A 20,507-nucleotide genomic window follows, 5' to 3' on the forward strand; every position below is an offset into this window, starting at 1 on the left:
ATGCTGGCAAAAAGCTATGGATTTCGTGTTGATATACGAATCGGTTCTCATTTTGCGCATCAACGAATTTGCTGGAAGGGTGCCAAAATGCATTTGAGGGTGTATCTCTGCACCGCTTTGACATATTTGCACCAAACTTTTCAATTCAATTCAAATTCAAAAAAGCTTTATTGTCTATCCCCACAGGGGTAGAAAATTGTCTTTAGACAAAAGGCTCAACAATCAATATACAACTATCAATACACAGCTACCAACAATACAATACAACAGACAACCACACAATTTAAGATAACCCCCTCCCCTATTTCCTATGTAAAATGTCAACGGCCATCGGGATAAAAGACTTTTTATATTTGGCCTTTTTTGCCAAAGGTACTTTAAATCATCTACCAGATGGAAGTAAATCAAATGAGCTGTGCAGAGGACGGGCAGGGTCTGTCACAATAGCAGATGCTTTCCTTTTTACTGCCACAATATAAAGATCAGACAGGGTTACTTGTTTCTCACCAATAATTTTACCAGCTATGTTTATAATCCTTAGAAGTCTATTTTTGCATTTAACATAAAAAGAGAGTTATACCAGGATACAATGTTGAAAGTAAGCACAGATTCGATAAGGGATTTATACACCACAATCAGAATATCTTTTTCCACATTAAAGCTCCTCAATTTCCTCAATAAGCCTAGACGTTGATATGCCTTCTTAAAGACACTTTCTGAGTGTTTGTCAAATTTAAACTGGGAGTCAATTTCTGTATCCAGATATTTAAAAGATCCCACCTGCTCAACTTCCTCTCCATTAATTATCAAGGGTTTAAAAAATGTGCGTGCATGTATTACCCCGGAGCACATTTCTTTGGTTTTGTCAATATTAAGCTGGAGAAAACTCTCCTTTGTCCAGGCCATGATAGAGTTGACAAAATCAAAATAAATATCCAGTGATTGGGTATCTCTCATACATCCCACCAGTGCCATATCATCTGAATATTTTATCAGCATCAAATTCTCATTATTACAGGTAATCTCATTTGTATAGATAGAAAAAAGAATCGGGGATAGAACACATCCCTGTGGAAGACCAGATTTTAAAACTACATTCTCTGACTTTTTACCATTTACTATCACGTGTTGGGGACGGTCCCGTAAAAAATTGTTAATCCTTTAAATAAAGGTTTGATGCACATGAAGCTCCTCTAAACGCCTCAAAAGTTTATTTATATTCACTGTATTAAAAGCAGATGAAAAGTCCACAAATAAAATCCTAATGTACGAGTTTGCCATGTCCAAATGCTTTACTGCCCTATCCAGCAAAGTGAGGGTGGCATCTTCAACTCCGCGCCCAGCCCTATAAGCAAATTGTAGAGGGGCAAGTTTATCGGTCATTGCCTGGGAGAGTTGCTGACAAACTACTCTCTCCATGCACTTGCAGAGCACTGATGTCAAAGCTACTGGTCTGTAGTCCTCAAGCGCCTTAGCATGAGCTTTTTTCGGTAACGGGATGATGGTGCTTTCCTTCCATGCACGTGGTACAACATTAAAATCAAGAAACAGCTGAAAAAGTTGTGTCAACACACCCTTCAGCTGAGATGCACATTCCCTCAGTACCTTGCCCTTTATTCCATCTGGCCCTGATGCCTTTTGGGGTTTGACTTACAATAAAACCTCTCCCACATTTTGTTGCTCAATTCTTATGGGGAGAAAATCAGAGTGCTCTATAGAAGTCCGGTGCTTATTTAAATAGTCATCATTAAAACGGGCATAAAACTGATTCAGTTCAGTAGCAAAGCTGGCAGAGTCAGGGCATTGGATACTGTGTTGCTTCTGATTTCTTCCCATCATAGTATTTAGGCCCTGCCATGCCATCCGTGCATTCCCCATTGTAAACTTTTCCTCTACCATGCGTTTATATTGCTGTTTGGCCTGCTTAATTTTTAGCTTCAGATCTTTCTGTAATTTGTTAAAACCATATCTATCTCCATTTAAAAAAGCTATTTTTTTAAGTTTTAAAAAATGTTTCAGATCCTTTGTAACCCAAGGCTTATTGTTAGGGTAACACCTCACATTTTTTACAGGAATGACACTGTCAACACAGAAATCTACGTACCCAGATATGGAAGCATTGAGCATATCTACATCATTTCCACAATCCTTAACAAATACATCCCAATCTGTTACTTCAAAACATCCTCTTAGTTTTTCAGTGGATTCAAAGTCCCATACCTGGACAGTCCTAGTTTGCACTTTCTCAGTTTTTAATTTTTGCTTATATCGAGGTAGAAGCAGAACAGCATTATGATCGGAACGACCAAGAGGCGGACGTGCCTTGGAGATGTAAGCACTTGGTATATTTTCATAGCACAAGTCCAATGTGTTTTCCAGCCAAGTAACACAAGTGACATATTGCTCCAGGTGCGGCAGGTGTGTAGCAATGTCACATCCATTGAAATCTCCGAGCAAAAACACCGGCTGATCTCCAACTCTGTTTACAATATTATTAAAAATATCTGCAATGCATTCAGCAGCTAATATAAAATCAGGACCCGGGACGTACACCAGTATCACTGTTATTTGAGTAAATTCTCGAGGGAGATAATGAGGTCGGAAGGAAACCACCATGATTTCATAATGTTTTGAGCAGTCGGTTTCCCTCAGCGTAAAATTTGTAGCCCATCTGTTATTCACAGCCATACACAGGCCCCCATCAACAGCTTTCTGAGTTTTAAAGGTATCTCGATCAAACCGAATCAAAGTAAATCCATCAAGGTAAAAATCCGCTGTTTCCTGGAAGAGCCATGTCTCAGTAAAACAGAAAAGGCTTGTGCGACGATAATCCCCATCATATTTGATCAACGCAGAAAGTTTGTCAGTTTTATTTCTCAGGGATCTAACATTTGATAATATGATAGCAGGTAAGGGCAATCTACTACCTCTTCTCCGTAGCCTTTTGAGTATTCCTCCTCTCGAACCCCTTTTCCTTCGTTTCACTTTAATGTTGAGTTTTTTCCAACTGATACCAACCAAGAGACATTTCGGGACATTTTTAAAAAGTGTTGAATCCATAGACGGCAAAACAGCAAGCGGGCGCAAATCCAGCAGCGGTCTACGTGAATAAACCAGGTTTTTCACTGTTGATGCTCCCGTCTGCGTTGTTGGCATTGTCCACATGGCCAATATTGGTTGAGAAATAAACACCAGGAGGCCCAGAATAACCCAGAAGTTACCAGAAGCCATCTCGTATAAATAAATAAAGAAGCAAAACTAAAAAACACTTGGTATAAAAACAAACAAAACAAACATCAAACACGGAGCCTGTGTCACGAGTCGCACGAGCAGCGTTGCGCCCCGGTTGCATTAGCTTTGAATGTGTCATCGCCACCTCACACTGACCATGCCACATAAATTTGGTAACAGCGCCACCTATTGGCGTTATTATTCTTCTTCCGTTTCTTCCGCCGCAAGTCTATGGCAGCCCATAGAACCGATTGCGGGAAAGTTGTATAATTTGGCACACTGATAGAAGACCGTCCCAACATTAACTGTAGCAAATTTGAAGTCTCTAACGCCAACTCTCTAGCGCCACCACTTGTCCAAACTTTCAATGTTTATATGCTAATAACTTTTGAACCGTAAGCCAGAAAATGGAAATTATTTTTCCTCTGAATCCTTGGCTTAAGCCAAGTCGAATAAACCCCAAAATTAAAAAATCGCAAGGTTAATTTTTTTCGGTATTTTAAATTTTTCAAAAAACCTACTTTTTCGAACTCGTCCTAGAAGGTCATCTTCAGATCATGCTGGCAAAAAGTTATGTAATTCAAGTTGATTTGTCCAACCGTTCCCGAATGACACGTGAACAAATTTTATGAAAAGCACGCAAAAATACACGTGAGGCTATATCTCGGCAACGGTTTGGCATATTGAGACCAAACTTGGTGTGTGTTATAACAGGCATGAACTGAGACTGCATGCAGTGTTTCGACGCAGCGCCACCTAGTAGTCAGGAGATATGAAAAAGGCACATTTTGGCTTATAACTTTTGAACGGTTTGGCCAAAAATCACACAATTGGTCTTTTTAGATTCAGTGAGTCATGTCGAGACGAAAATAATTACAAAAATCTTCGGCTCCATGCCCTGAAGGTACTCAAAAAGTTTGGTGGCAGCGCCACCTTGTGGTCAAGAGTTATAATGAAATATCTCAAAAATGCTAATAACTTTTGAATAAATTAGACTATTGAAATGAAAATGGTCTCCATATATTATGTGGGTTATGCCGAGAGTATTGATACCAATTATGCGAAAATTGTCCATACTTCCTGTCCGCCATTTTCACCAAATTTAACGTTGATCATCTTCAGACCATGCTGGCAAAAAGTTATGGATTTTGTGTCGATATACGAAACGGTTCTCATTTAGCGCATCAACGAATTTGCTGGAAGGGTGCCAAAATGCATTTGAGGCTTATCTCTGCAAAGCTTTGACATATTTGCACCAAACTTTGTATGTGTCATTGTCCCCACACACTGACCATGCCACATAAATTTGGTAACAGCGCCACCTATTGGTCAAGAGTAATAAACCATTTATTAACGGTTAATAATTAGACTTATTAAAATGCTAATAACTTTTAATTGCATTAGGCTATTGCAATGACACTGATCTCAAAATATTCCCTGGCTTATGCCGATAAAATAGATACCTAATATGCCAGAGTAAGCGGAACTTCCTGTCCGCCATTTTGATTTATATTGAAAACCTACTTTTTCAAACTCCTCATCAACCGTAGGTCCGATTTTCACCAAAATCGAGTCAGATGATCTTTAGACTGTGCTGACAAAATGTTATGTATTTTGTATCGATACACAAAATCGTTTTCCCATACAACCGCGACGAATTCAGGCACAATGCCAAAATGACACTTCAGGCTGTATCTCTGCAATGCTTTAGCATATTGACACTAAACTTTTTGTGTGTTAATGTCATCTCACACAGAACACACCGAAATGATTTGATTACAGGGCCACCCTTTGGTCAAAAGAGAGAGGCCATTTAATCTTATTACTAGTGGTAGTATCTATGATTTTTCAGCCATTTCAAATACAATCATCCTAAAATTGGTTTAATTGCTCATTGTTGCATTTGATGTGGTCCTCCATGCCATGCTTAGCTCCTAAATTTGCAGTAATGAAAATTTGCAAGATTCATTACTGTTAGAGATGATGAACAAGTAAGCAGAGGAATGCAATAAATAAAATAAATTAATAGGCTCAATCATACAGAAGTGGTCAGGTATCAACAAGATGCTGCAAATAACATTTCCAGATGTGATTTTCCACCGTATTTGTGGTGTGAGCAGTTCAGTTCAATGCAAATCAATGTATTTGTAAGATATAATAAATCTATAATTATAAAGCCATATTTTAAGTTGTTTACCTTACCAAATGTCAGTTTCACTTGCACCATATTTCAGTAGTCAATGTAGACATTTTGTATTGTTTTGTTATATTATTCAAATAAGATATTGTTGTGATGTTTAATGCTTACTGTATCAATTGCCATAGCCATAATCACTGAATAATATTTACAAAAAAACTAATAGTATAAAATGTCTTCATTTACTACTATTCAGTTTCTACTCTAAATCACATGTCCTAAATTCCCACAATACAAGTTTGGAGGTTAGAAAGCTCTGCAAAGATCATCATAATATATTTACATTAACATGACAAATGGCGAGCACTGGCAAAGCGTCTGATCTCTAAAATTAATTTCCAAACCCTCAAGCTCTCCTGGATCTCTCCAACATACAGGCCTCCATCCAGAAAAGCCACTCCAGCTCCAGGCTTGCATGCGCTGCCTGTCAGGATCAAAAGCATTGGCAGCCCTTAAAACTACTTATTACCCCCAAGCCTTACCCCTACCCCTTAACCTCGCCCAAATCCCCCTTGTTCAGCCACTAGTAACTTTGAAGACCCTTTTCTGCCTATTTAAAATGAAAAGCACAAGAAATATGGGGCCTTAAATCACCACTGGCCTAGTCCTTTTCACATCCCTGTCACTGTAGAAGCTTTGTGTTTCTGAATAGGTCTCCAATTCTATGCACCTTTTTTCTCTTTCTGAAGTTCTGAGAAGGTACACTGTGACTCAGCTCTCAGAGCCTTTTTAGCTAAGTGTTGAGTAGCTGTGCTCTTTTGTAGTCCTTTTTTGTATTTTTAGCTCTCAAGCTGAAGGTTTCTTTTTCTTATGATTATTCTTCCCAATACAACTTCTTTGGAATACTGCTGTAAAGTATATTTCCCCATTGCTTAATGTATGTGAAGATGCATAGGAACTCAAAAATTACAATTCTGTAATCATCTACTTACAAAGATGCTGAATATTACTTAACCAGCATGAGGAGCGTTCATGCTGCTCTTTTTCATGCAATTGAATTTATTCAAGTGAATGGGTACAGATGCTAAGTTAAAAAAAAAAAATACAAGAAAAGCACCTTAAAAACATAATGAAAGTGAACTATAAGACTTGTTCTCTATATTGTTCTACTTATAGTTCAAAGTATGAAATAGATAAACTTCAAAAATCAGAATCTGTTTAATATGAGAAAACATTCCATTTCATTAATTATGCCCAACTTTCAATGAACATGTGTCTAAATATGAAAAGCTCCAACATTCTTTGATTAACTGGTAACAGCATTTGTTAAGAGCAGCTGGACGTGACATAAGTACTATACACCCAAGATGGCAGATGTTTAATACATTTTACAGCCCTAACACCTTACTCCAGTCAGAGAAAGAAGTGTAACAAAGTGCAAATAATGGCAGAATATACAAGTGCCGCAATGCTTCAGAGGGCTTCAAGGGACCCCACAGCAGCAGGCCTCACACCATGCTGTAATGATCTCATCAGTATGCATTGTGTTCTTCAGACATGCCATATTTCCCAGCAGGTTTAGAGCTTCTACACAATATCTCTTTTTATTTCTGTCTCTCTCTCTTTCTCATTCACTCTCTTTCTCTCTCTTTCCCTTACCTTAATAGTTTGTAAAGTGTTCCCTGGCACCTTGAAATGTAAAAGCATGTGATTTCCAGTGGGAAAATAGTTACACCCCATTTTAAATATTGCTGAGCAGGAGATCACCTGATGCAGTTTGAAATTAATTGTTAGTATGTCTCCCTTTAACAGATGCCTGTATTTTGTTGTACATTCTATATCTGGTGTGTGATTCTTGCTGAAATAATTATATGTGTTAAACTGTTTATTTAGCTGGTTACTAGTCAATAAAAATGCCCTATAAGCTAACAACTGAAGTTCACCTTACAGTGAAACCTAAATTGCCCATGATAACAAGAACTAAATCATTTTAAACACAGCTAAACCTTCTTAAACAGTGTATAAATGTGCAGTGTGCTAAGATGTCTTTCAAACTGTCAAACTTTAAAGGTAACAGCGACAATGAGCGTTATCAAATGGCTAATAAGAAAATCCCATTCAAATATACCCGGCCGGTTGAAGATTGGCTACATGAGAAAGGTAACCCTCACAAGACCCTCAGTGTTTTTTGTTTTTTGTTTTTTAATTTGCGTTCATATGCTCCTTGTCATGTCTTTTCGTCATATTTTTGTCCAACCAGGTCTGATGAGTCTTTAAGAGGCTTAGCCTTTTGCCACTAATTAACCTAAACCTTTTCATAATTTACTTCCCTTCCCATTACGTAATATTTTTGTTGAGTATTATTTTTTATGTGGATTGTGATCCTCTTTTGTTATTTACATCAGATCATTGACCAGTTAAAGGGACTGGTAACTAAGAATAACATAAGTATGTACTGTAGCTTTTGGACTCTAACTTTAAATCTAAACCAAAACTCAACAAAAGCCAGGATGTTTTAATTTTTTAACTTTTAATTGGAATGATCTTCCATAGCTTTAATATTAGTGGTCAAATGGCCCAAAAACCCAACCCTTAATGCAGCACGTTTCCAAAGACAACAAATTGGTGCTGAAGTGGAATGCCACTTTGCTGACTAACACTCTTTTGTGTTTGAGGCCGGTTATGAAATCGGCTGACACCTCTTAAGTTTTATTTTAAAAACAGGATGAATGGACGGGGTGACCATTTATCAAATTGACCATTAAATGTGTTTAAAGGTCATTGCTTAAACTACATAAGAGGATTATAAAGTCCCTTTAACACTGTCTAAAACAACATTGAAAGCCCATTAATGGTTCTGCATGCATAAATCAACATGATATTCCTTTGAAATGTATGAGATGAGCTTTCCTCCTTGCCTGCTGTAATGTGGAATTGTAAATATGTAATAGTTTTAATTGGCCTGCGTTTCTATTTCTAACCATAAGAAAAGCCATTTGGAATTTGCCCTAAAACATTTGCATGAGAAGCACCTTACAGTGAACAAAGCGAAGTGTTCACAAAAATAAATAAATAAATAAATAAATATTATTTTATTTTTTAATGCTATGCTTGGATTTTAAAAGCTAGACCATTAATGCTAACACTAATCAATTAGCTAAAATAAAAAATAAATAAATAAGTAACGTAAACCATTCTGACTCTGTGTTCCTTCACTGGTATTCCCCTCAGGTCGTCAGCTGACCATTTTTAACACCCAAGCTACCATCTCAATAGGCGGTAATGACCAAAAGCGACCATATCAAGGCCAGCTGTCTGGTCTTTATTACAATGGTCTGAAGGTTCTCAACATGGCAGCTGAAGGTCATGCTTACATCAAGATAAATGGCAGTGTGAGACTGGTGGGGGATGTGCCTATCAGCAGAAGCCCCTCAAGTACCACCACCACCATGCCCCCAGAGATGTCCACCACCTTCATCGAGACCACTACCACCCTGTCAACCACCACTACCCGCAAGCAACGCTCACCACCCACCATTCAGGTAATATCTATAGATTTTCTAAATTTTATCTGCTTAAACCAAGGCTGTGGACAAAATTGTAAGGATTGGCCACATACTCAGCAGTGTAAAGATGTGTAATAGAATTTAATAGACATTCAGTTCTCATGTCTAACTTCTGCCTGCTTTCCTCTTAGTATTAAAGTTATTGAAATTTTCCAATGAGGCATGGTGAGTGCCTGTGTTCAGCATTCCAATATTTATTCAGCATTCCACCTTGGGGTGGTGATGGCGCAGTGGATAAGACAAATGCACTTGGTGTGAGAGACCCGGGTTCGAATCCACTGTGAGACACCAATGTGTCCCTGAGCAAGACACTTAACCCCTAGTTGCTCCAGAGGCGTGCGACCTCTGACATATATAGCAAGTTGCTTTGGATAAAAGCGTCAGCTAAATGAATAAATGTAAATGTGTTTATGTACTGTAAAATATGTAAAACACAGAAAGGTGGGGAAAAAAACAAGTTTTCTTATGTTTTTCTAAAAAGTTATGACTCAAATTATTCTGTGGAACAATAACACAAAAAGATGAATGTAAGTTGAATGTAACAACTTCACTTTTCCACACATGGAAAATGGATGGTAATTTATACTGACGTGCTCCAAAATAAACTAAAAACACCATAAACATAGCCATATGAGTCACGCACTTATAATCCAAGTTTTCTTAAGTAAAAACATAGCTTTGTGTGAAGAATAGACTGAGTTTGATATAGTTTACCTGTACATTACAAGTAATCTTCCACTCTGCCTAAGTCATGGCAAGAACAATAGAATTTGCCGTTAAAAACATTATACCATATGTGACTAGTGAGCCAAAAAGACAGCGTTTATGCGCCCCAAATGAGGGAAAGTGATGAATAACGTCTTATTTTAGTTTGTTTCTCACACAAAGCTATCATTATCAGTTGTTTTAGAAAACACTGAATATATATATATATATATATATATATATATATATATATATATATATATATATATATATATATATTTTTTTTTTTTTTTTTTTTTTTTAGATATATAATAATTTTATGCAACTTTTTATTTCTTCCTTTTATAGCTTGGCACTATAAAAAAACTTTGTTTTGTGTTTCATAGAAGAAAAAAAATAATAAAGTGTTGGGATGATATATAATGCATATATAATGACTATATTCCCTGCAAAACATTTTACTGTACTGTATGTGCTGTTTAGATGCCTTGTGGAGTCTGTCGACTACCACCAGAGGTGGGTAGAGTACCCAAAAACTGTACTCAAGTAAAAGTACTTCTAGAAATATTTACTCAAGTAAACGTAAAAGTACTAGTCTGAATAGTTACTTGAGTAAGAGTAAAAGAGTATCGGATAAAAAATCTACTCAAGTAGTTAGTTACTTGTCACTTTGGGTCATATATACTGAGTCTATTTTTATTTAGATATATAGATAAAATGTATGTAATGTATGTGTGTGTGTGTGTGTGTATATATATATATATATATTTCACCATCCTTTACTCCAGTCTTCAATGCCACATAATCCTTCAGAAATCATTCCAATATGTTGATTTACTATCAATGATGTTCTTTTTATCTTTCTATCATATAATCCTAAACAAAATGTCACAGGTTCCAAAAAAATATTAAGTGCCAAAAGCACTGGTAATAAATCAATATATTAGAATTATATTTTGAAGGATCATAACTTTGAAAACTGGAGTAACAGCTGATGAAAATTCGTAAATACATAATAAAGTATGTATTATATATGTATAAATAACCTCTGACACAGGGAAGAGAGAAAACTCCTCACATGACCGAAGTTACCGAACATCTGAACATAACTAAGCAAATGCACATTGACGGATCTTCTTCTGTCTGCACGCAGAAGTATATTTCTGCAAGCGTAAATATTGTAGAAAATCATAATTAATTGTGTCTAGGCATATGGGGGTCATAATGTGGCAAATTATTATTAAGCATTATTTTTTTTTTTTTTTTTCATTTTTATTAGAAACATTCCCAGACGCATGAACTATATAATGAAATATCTCGATTCTCACATTTCATAGAATGTTAATAATGATAATATGCGATGGTCAAAGTAGTCTAATTATGTAATTTATTATAAAACCCTGTCTGTTTACTTAAGTAACAGATATAGGTGTCATGCCATAACATATTTTTAATATGACTGACTTTATATTAAATGTGAATTTAACATTGAAAGTTAATGTGATATAAAAATTGTTACTAATCTTTCATTGTTCAGAAAGAGAGCAAATAACATTTACATTATCAAAGATCATTTTCACTGACAGTCTAGAGTTCAATCACTCTCAGAAACTCCCATTAAAATCACTGAAACTGTTAACACTGTGAAATCAATATCTTAATTATAGATTCGTACACACATCTGCACTTTGTTGTTTCTGACGAGAGAATTCGCAGGAAGAAGTATTCAGTCAGCGAGCGAGTGAAGGAAGCACCGGCAATTAGCGATGACTCATCTGAATGCCTCTGATTGGCCAATGCATTCAAAAGCTCAACAGAATCTTGTGTGATTGGTTATAATGCGCAGCGCTGTAAAAACGCATCTATCTCTGGCTCAGCGCCAGCAAGCGATCACAGATCTGAATTTAGCAGCTGATGATATGACTAGCTGAACGTACTCGCACCGTGTGATTGTATTAAAATTAATAAAATCTTAATCGGCTATTTTTTGTCTTTTGGAAGCTGCATTCAACTTGACTCTCCTCTGTTTTTTAAGCCACACACGTACAACAAACTAATGTCACAGTGGTATCGTGTACTGTAATCGAATGTACCCCAAGTTATTACCTGTTAAACAGTAGACAGCACACGCGGTGTTCATCTAATAAGGATCTCCATCGCTAGCAAATAATAGCCTTTGCAGATTTGCTTTCAATTCAGTGCAGTTCCATAGCCACGTTTTCAACGTTGCTGATGTTAAACGTTACAACTCTGACTCTGAGTGAACCACTTCAGACGCTCAGCGCCTGCGGCTGGGAACTGAACGAATCATTAAAACTGATTCGTGAACCAATTCACTCGTTTGCCAATTGGTTTGATCAAGCCTTTGAACAGAATTGACTCAAAAGAATGAATCATTCGCGAATGGGCATCGCTCATTGTCCAGAGAAAAGTAGACGGCGCGTTTGGAATAAACTGAAGCAGTTATAACATTTATTGCATTAAGATAAAAGTAACGAGAGGAGCGTCGCCCACAGTAACGAAGTAAAAGTACAGATTTTTCCCAAAAATTTTACTCAAGTAAGAGTAAAAGTACCCATCTTTTAATATACTCCAAAAGGTATTAATTACCCCCAAAAATTACTCAAGTAAATGTAACGAAGTAAATGTAACTCGTTACTACCCACCTCTGACTTCCACAATGCTTTCTTTTAACTCAGTCTGACATGAGCCCAATGGATCATGCTGACCATTTCAATAATGCTAGGGGGAACATTAAAGCAAGAGTCTATGTATTAAAGCCATAACTCGCCCTGGGGCACTACTCAGTGACAGGCCAATCTCCTCACCTTTAAACAGATCAAACTAAATTTTAAAAACCTCTCATCCCACATAGGGTTGGGATTTGAGACTAGGCTTAGGTTTAGGGCAGTGGACTATACCATTCTGAGTTAGTTGGGGTTAGGTTAGGGTTAGGACATTGTTTGACAGGAATGTTGCTCCAGGACACATCCTACTATAATTTGTAATATTATTGTCAATCAAAGTGCTATAGCGCTCATAAAAGCTAATTGATCTGTAATGCATTATAGAAGTGATTCAGTGAAACAAATCACACATTTTATGAGCGCTTTATTTTTGCTGATTTAATTTGTGAATTTTGTAAGACACTCTCACATTAATAGCAAAATTAGAGGTCAAGGTTTTAGCCTTAACATCTTTAATAAATATAGTCAAAATAATTCTACAGGAATGTTTTCAGTCCAACAAGATTTCAGGTCAATTTCAGGTTTGTTGTAAGGGTATTTTTTCTTTAAGATGAGCTCTCCCAGATAAATTTCCAAGCCCTCAGGCTGTTTGATTCATGCTGTGCCCACAAATTAATTTTCCATAGGTCTCAATTTTAGTTATCCCTTGCTGCCTGTCAGCACAGACAGCAAGAGAAGTACCCGTAGAACCTGACAGGTTTTCCACCCCCTGAGGCTCCCAGGCTGTGACCGATGTTAGGCTGTTCTGAGTGGTATGGGGTCCAGCAGCTACACTTGTAAGGTGCTATTTGGCACATCCCTCTGATTCCCCACAGTTGCAGGGACCTCCAGGGTCTGAGAAATAAGAGTTTTGCGATCATATTAGACAGTAGAGCAATCTCACGCCTAATTAATTATGGGACTCCTGGTAGAGGTCTTGAATCACATTTGATCTCTTGTAGAAGAGTAGTGAGAGCGTGCATATCCATTCATCTCCAGTAAGGGCTGTTCATTGTGCCCCGGGCTACTGTTTGCTCAATGATGCTTCTACACACTAGTAAACAAAAGAAGCAAGAGGCATTGTAGAAATGCTGACATGACTGAAGACCGCTCTCTGAGTACACAACCACATGTTGTTTAGTAGTTTTTTTTTTTTTTTTTTTTACAGAGGGTGCAGTCAGTGCCCTTTCAGATTAAGCATGATAAGAGTATCAATACTAATAGCTGCAAGCAGTTATGCAACATTTTCTAGATGTAGTTAGGCTCAACCTGAGTGTCTCAGGGACAAATTTGTCTGAAGGTAAAGGGAGCATTCCCACTGTTAGCTCTCCATTACCACGTGTTTTTGTCCTGGAATTGTATAGTAGACCACTTGTCAAGTGACCCCTTGTCATGTGACCCCTTGTCAAGTGTGAGCCCGAATGCTGCTTCGGTATGTGTAAGGGCACATACTGTACAGACTAGAGCAGGGGTCACCAACTGGTGGACTCCAGTCCGAATCTGGAGATGCATCCATCCAGACCACATACTTTACTAATGGGAAGATTAAACTTCAAAAAGCTATGATTTCAGTGAATAAATAAAGTGCTGCACATTTCAAAGTAAGGTGCAGTGCTGCATTGTGCACTGCCATTACTGGGGAAACCGATATATATCTGTCGTTCCAAATTAGTGAAGTATGTGGTCTGGATGGATGCATCTCCAGATTCGGACTGGAGTCCACCAGTTGGTGACCCCTGCTCTATATATATATATATATATATATATATATATATATATATATATATATATATTAGGGGTGTAACGGTACGCAAAAATTACGGTTCGGTACGTACCTCGGTTTTAAAGTCACGGTTCGGTTCATTTTCGGTACAGTTAGGGAAAGAAATGCAAACATTAACTGCAGGTTGTATATTACTATAAACTTTTTTTTAACAATTTGTTTACACTTTTTTTAAATACTTTTTAATAAAATATATATAAAATAAAAAAAGAATAAGAAATAAAATACTGCTGCAAAGTTCTGCACTAAATAATATACTCTCAGTCTCAAACCAATATCATATAACAAAATATAATGAAAAATATAAATAAATAACTATGATTACAGTGCAGCATTAGCAATCCCAGCTTATAGGCCTGCTCATATTTATAAAAAATATATATATATATATATATATATATATATATATATATATATATATATATATATATATATATAACTTTTCCAAAGTGTAAAGTGCGGCGTCAACAGTGTCAGTTTTTAGACCTGTTCAGATTTCGTTATAGTGTTGGACCGATCAGAATTAAGAGCAAAGTACGGGAGCTGCGTTTGAATTACAATCATTTTTTTCCTTTTTCCTAGTTGTAGTGATGTTCACACTCGCGTGATGCCTTTTGAAAACCTTAGGCCGGTGACACACTGGCATATTGCACCTGTCAAAAGTATTGACGGCAAAATAGACTATGTTGGACAGGTGCAATATTTGAAAATCGATAATTATTAATTTATTTTTTAAATTACATTTATATCTGAATATACCTGTAGACTTTTAAACATCAACGTGTCATGAATTAATATGTATTTGTGTACAAAATGACATATAAACATATTTTCCTATTCTATTTTGCCTGGAAACGCTTCCAACATGCTTGCGTGTCGCGTGAAAAATAGGCTTCGGTTCTATTTCTAGCATGCACGCGTGTTCCGCGCGGCTCAAGCCGCGCCTGAGACGCGCGTCTCTCGCAGGCAGTCTGCAAGCTCTAACATGGGAGCCGAATTAAAAACGGACACGCCACGCAGCTGAGACGCTTGCGCCACGCATCCAGTGTGTCGCCGGCCTTGCTGCAGGGTGGGATTTGCGCTGAACGCGGAGACTTCCGCCACTTAATATGTTCGTTTGGAAACACGAAAGTGAAACAAAATATTACATTCGGTCATCCGGTACACACATGCACCGTACCGAAAGCCCTGTACCGAAACAGTCCGGTACGAATACACGTACCGTTACACCCCTAATATATATATATATAGTACAGACCAAAAGTTTGGACACACCTTCTCATTCAAAGAGTTTTCTTTATTTTCATGACTATGAAAATTGTAGATTCACACTGAAAGCATCAAAACTATGAATTAACACATGTGGAATTATATATGGAATTATATACACAACAAAAAAGTGTGAAACAACTGAAAATATGTCATATTCTAGGTTCTTCAAAAAAGCCTCCTTTTGCTTTGATTACTGCTTTGCACACTCTTGGCATTCTCTTGATGAGCTTCAAGAGGTAGTCACCTGAAATGGTCTTCCAACAGTCTTGAAGGAGTTCCCCGAGAGATGCTTAGCACTTGTTGGCCATTTTGCCTTCTGCCTGCGGTCCAGCTCACCCCTAAACCATCTCGATTGGGTTCAGGTCCGGTGACTGTGGAGGCCAGGTCATCTGGCGCAGCACCCCATTACTCTCCTTCTTGGTCAAATAGCCGTTGATGCCTTCAGTGTGACTTTACAATTTTCATAGTCATGAAAATAAAGAAAACTCTTTGAATGAGAAGGTGTGTCCAAACTTTTGGTCTGTACTGCATATATATATAAATGGGAATAGATACATTTACATTTGCTATAAATAGAACTTCTTATATTAAAAACAATCAAGCCCAGCTCATATTTTAAAAAGTAACGCAAAAAAGTAGCGTAACGCATTACTTTCCATAAAAAGTAACTAACGTAATTGCCTGCAGATGGGCACAGAGCGCATGTGCATTGTAAGCAGCAACGGGGTATTTGTTTGCGATCTGTGTGGTAATTTCACATCACTCTCTTTTTCTCATGCTGCACATAGAGTGATGGATGCCGGGTGCCCTGGGACAGCTTGGTGGTCCCAGTTACATATAGGTGGCAAGGTGGATGAGGGACTTCCAGGGTGAAGGGTTCAGTCTTAAAAGAAAAAGCATGCAGGGTGTTACGGATAACTCGAAGACAGAGGAGTAACAGATGGAAGATGTTATTTATTGAATGGACACAAGCAGAGGAGCGGGAAGTGAGGAGTGGATGGGTGTTGGGATCCGTGCCGGGAAGGAGGGGACCACACACACGCACCGTGGGTTTTAGGAGGATCTTGGAGGTAATCCTTGGAGAGAAGATGGAAGAAGAGTCTTTGGAAGTTATCCTTGGAGAGAAGGTAAAGAGGAGTTAGTCCTAATAGTTAGCGCAGGAATGATCTTGTCGCGAACGTGACCGGACAATGATTGGATGCGTGTGTGTGGCTTTTGTGGTGCTGTGGTGGATGATAGGTGATGCGGATCAGGTGGTGATGATTAGTATTCAGGTGAGGGTGTGCGCCGTGATTGTGTGGAGGTGGAACCTGGAGTGTTTGTGACAGTACCCCCCTCCCCAGGGCCCGCTCCTGAGGGCCGGGGGCCCCGACGTCGTGGTGGGCGTCCTCTACCCCTGGGAGCTGGTCGATTGGGGTGTCTTGAGTGGAAGGTATCCAGCAAGGAGGGGTCCAAGATGTCATTGCGTGGGACCCAGGAGCGTTCCTCTGGACCGTATCCTTCCCAGTCCACTAGGTACTCCAGCTGCCCACCACGCCGCCGGGAGTCCAGTATGTCCTTGACCGAGTAGGCTGCGCCGTCATCTAGGAGGAGAGGAGGGGGGGCTTCCGTCTCACCAGGTTCTGTGGAGGGAAGAACAGAAGGATGGTGAGGTTTCAGGAGTGAGACATGGAATGTGGGGTGAATCCGGTACTCGGGAGGAAGTTGCAGTTTGTAGGTGACCGGATTGATCTGCTGAGTGATAGTGAACGGGCCAATGAATCTGGGACTAAGCTTGCGGCAGGGTAGACGCAGGCGGATGTCCCGGGTAGACAGCCAGACCTTCTGACCGGGTTGGTACTGGGGAGCCTCGGAACGGCGAAGGTCAGCTGCCGTCCTGCGTCTACAGAGCGCCCGTTGTAGTTGGTGATGGGCCACGTCCCAGACCCTTTCGCTCTCCCGGAACCAATAGTCGACCGCGGGAACGTCAGAGGGCTCTCCAGACCAGGGAAACAGGGGTGGCTGGTACGCACTGGAAGGGTGTGAGTCCGGTGGTGGGTTGACGGAGGGAGTTCTGTGCGTACTCGGCCCACCCCAGGAATTGGTTCCAGGAGTTCTGGTGGCCGTGACAGAAGGTACGGAGGAAGCGTCCGATCTCCTGGACCTTCCTTTCCGTCTGCCCGTTGGACTGCGGGTGGTAGCCGGAGGATAGGCTGATGGCCACACCTAGGAGGGAGTGAAAGGCTTTCCATACCCGGGAGATGAATTGGGGGCCCCGATCAGACACTATGTCCTTTGGAATGCCGAAGTACCTGAAGACATGGTTAAACATCAGTTCTGTCGTTTCTATGGCAGTGGGGAGACCCTTCAGAGGAAGAAGACGACATGCTTTAGAAAATCTATCCACAACAATCAGAATACATGTGTTATTATCAGAGGGAGGAAGGTCGGTCATGAAATCCACTCCCAGGTGTGACCACGGGTGGTTGGGGACGGGCAGAGGATGGAGTTTGCCAGATGGTAGATGGCGAGGACTCTTGGACATGGCGCAGCTGTTACATCCACTCACGTACCTTCTGACATCCAAAGCCATGTTGGGCCACCAGAAGCGTTCCCGTAGCAACGAGAGGGTTTCATTGACCCCCGGGTGACCAGTGCCAAGTGATGTATGGGTGGCCTGGATGAGAGGAGTGCGACGTGTCCTAGGGATGTACTGGTGTCCTGGTGGGCAACCCGGCGGAGCGTTGGTAGGAGCTTCGGCTGGAGGTAGGGTTTCAGCAGACCAAGTGATAGGTGCAACTATAACCTTGTCTGGGAGGATGGGTTCGGGGTTCTCAGACCTCTCTTTGGGTGAGTAACATCTGGACAGAGCATCGGCCTTAACATTCTTTGCCCCAGGGCGGTAAGTGATGGAGAACTGGAAGCAGGTGAAGAATAGCGCCCAGCGGGCTTGTCTGGGGTTGAGTCTCTTGGCTGCCCTAAGGTATTCCAGATTTTTATGGTCAGTGAGAACTTGAAAGGGGTGTTTGGCTCCCTCCAGCCAATGTCTCCACTCCTCCAGGGCAAGCTTGATGGCAAGTAGCTCCCTGTTGCCAATGTCGTAGTTTACCTCCGCCGGGTTGAGCTTCCTGGAGAAGAAGGCACATGGATGGAGGCGGCTGGGCGTTCCCTGCTGCTGAGACAGGACCGCACCCACTCCGGTGGTAGAGGCGTCCACCTCCACGACGAATGGTAAATCAGGGTCAGGATGCACGAGGAGTGGGGCGGTCGTAAAGGCCAGCTTCAGGGCCTGGAAGGCTTCAGTGGCGGCAGGAGTCCATGACAGGGACTTGGGATTCTGACGAAGGAGGTTGGTTAGAGGACTGGTGATGGTACTAAAGTTCTGAATGAATCGTCTGTAGAAGTTTGCGAAGCCAAGGAATCGCTGTAGTTCCTTGATGGTGGTAGGAATGGGCCAATCCCGGACGGCGCTTACCTTCCCCTCGTCCATCCGGATGCCACTGCGGTCGATGGTATAGCCAAGGAACTGCACTGAGGGCTGATGGAATGAGCACTTCTCTGCCTTTAGGTAGAGCTGGAAGTCCCTCAGGCGTTGCAAGACCTCCGCAACGTGGCGTCGATGTTCGGCCTGGCTCCGGGAGTATATCAAGATGTCATCGATGTATACTAGGACGAATTGATGGAGGAAATCCCGGAGCACCTCATGCATGAAATCCTGGAATACGGAGAGGGTGTTTACTAGCCCATACGGCATCACGCAGTACTCGTAGTGGCCAGTAGGGGTGATGAAGGCGGTCTTCCACTCGTCCCCCTCACGTATCCGGATGAGGTTATACGCGCTGCGGAGGTCCAACTTGGAGAATACAGTGGCACCACGGAGATGTTCTAGGGCCGCTGGGACGAGGGGAAGAGGATAGCGAAACTTCTGAGTTATCTTGTTCAGGGCTCTGTAGTCTATACATGGCCGCAAACCTCCATCCTTCTTGGCCACGAAGAAGAAACTCGAAGCAGCAGGGGAGGTAGATGGGCAGATGTATCCTTGAGCCAGCACCTCCCTGATGTAATCCTCCATGGCCTTCTCCTCGGGAACGGATAGGGGATAGATCCGTCCCCTTGGCACTGGTTCACCTGGCAGCAGATCTATAGCACAGTCCCATGGCCGGTGTGGAGGCAGCTTGGAGGCCCGCTTCGGGCAGAAGACATCACTGAAGAGGGCGTAGCACTGGGGTATGGAGATGGACTGGTTGACGACAGGGCTTTCAAAAGAGGTGGTGTAGACTGGTAGTGATTCGGAGGGACGTTCCACGGGAACTGGACAGCCGGAGATACATGATTGAAAGCAGGCTTTGCCCCACTTCAGGATTTCTCCGGTCTTCCAGGAGATCACCGGGTTATGCTGCTCCAACCACGGGCGCCCTAGGATGACGTCAGCGGTGGAATCCTCCAGAACCAGCAGATGAATGTTCTCATGGTGAAGGAGTCCAGTTTGGAGGGAGATTGGACCCACACAGTGGCGTACATACTTCTTGCTTAACGGCTTGCCGGTGATGGTGTGGATTTGGTAAGCGTCCGGCGTGGCCGAGGTTGGGAGCCTGAGTTGACGGCAGAGGGCGCCGGAGATGAAGTTGCCGGCTGACCCAGAATCGAGGAGGGCGGAAACTGGAAGAGACACATCAGCTGCAGTAAGTGTCACAACAGTGGTGAGTGGTTTCATTGAATATCGTGAAGGAAGGATGGCACTCACCAGGGGACAAGGAGGACGAACGGGGCACCAAGCTATGGTATGCCCCGGGGCTGCACAGTACAGACAGAGATTCTGGGCCAGCCGTCTTTGACGCTCCGCCATAGTGAGGCGGTAGGAGTCCACGAGCATGGGCTCGCTGGCTGCTTCTGGGGAGCTGACGTTCTCTGGTCGGCAGAGCGGAAAGGAGGAATGCGCCTGGCCCTGGTGCTCTTCTAAGCACGACTGCATACGAGTGGCGAAGCGGATGGACAGCTGGATGAATTGCTCGAGGCCGATGGTATCCTCGTATGCAGCGAGATGCAACCGCACTCTGGGCTCCAATCCTTGGCGATAGGTAGTGAGAAGGGCCTGTTCGTTCCACCCA

The 20,507-nt window shown here is 41.2% G+C and overlaps 1 protein-coding gene across 14 annotated transcripts in view; it reads left to right on the top strand.

Moving 5' to 3' along the window:
- Nucleotides 1-20,507, top strand: part of LOC132092740 (neurexin-3b-like) — a 539,941-nt gene that overhangs the window by 481,769 nt on the left and 37,665 nt on the right. For 9 of the 14 annotated variants that reach the window (XR_009422248.1, XR_009422247.1, XR_009422249.1 and 6 more), the window contains 2 exons: nt 7,439-7,528; nt 8,600-8,910. Coding sequence is in view for 11 of the 14 variants with exons in the window: in XM_059499108.1 (XP_059355091.1) it covers nt 7,439-7,528; nt 8,600-8,910 (401 nt within the window). In the remaining 3 variants the exon portion in view is untranslated. The remainder of the gene's footprint in view (nt 1-7,438; nt 7,529-8,599; nt 8,911-20,507) is intronic. The other 5 variants (XM_059499113.1, XM_059499114.1, XM_059499115.1 and 2 more) reach the window with 1 other exon arrangement.

This window comes from Carassius carassius, chromosome 18 (genome assembly GCF_963082965.1).
Source record: "Carassius carassius chromosome 18, fCarCar2.1, whole genome shotgun sequence".
NCBI classification, from domain to species: Eukaryota; Metazoa; Chordata; class Actinopteri; order Cypriniformes; family Cyprinidae; genus Carassius; species Carassius carassius.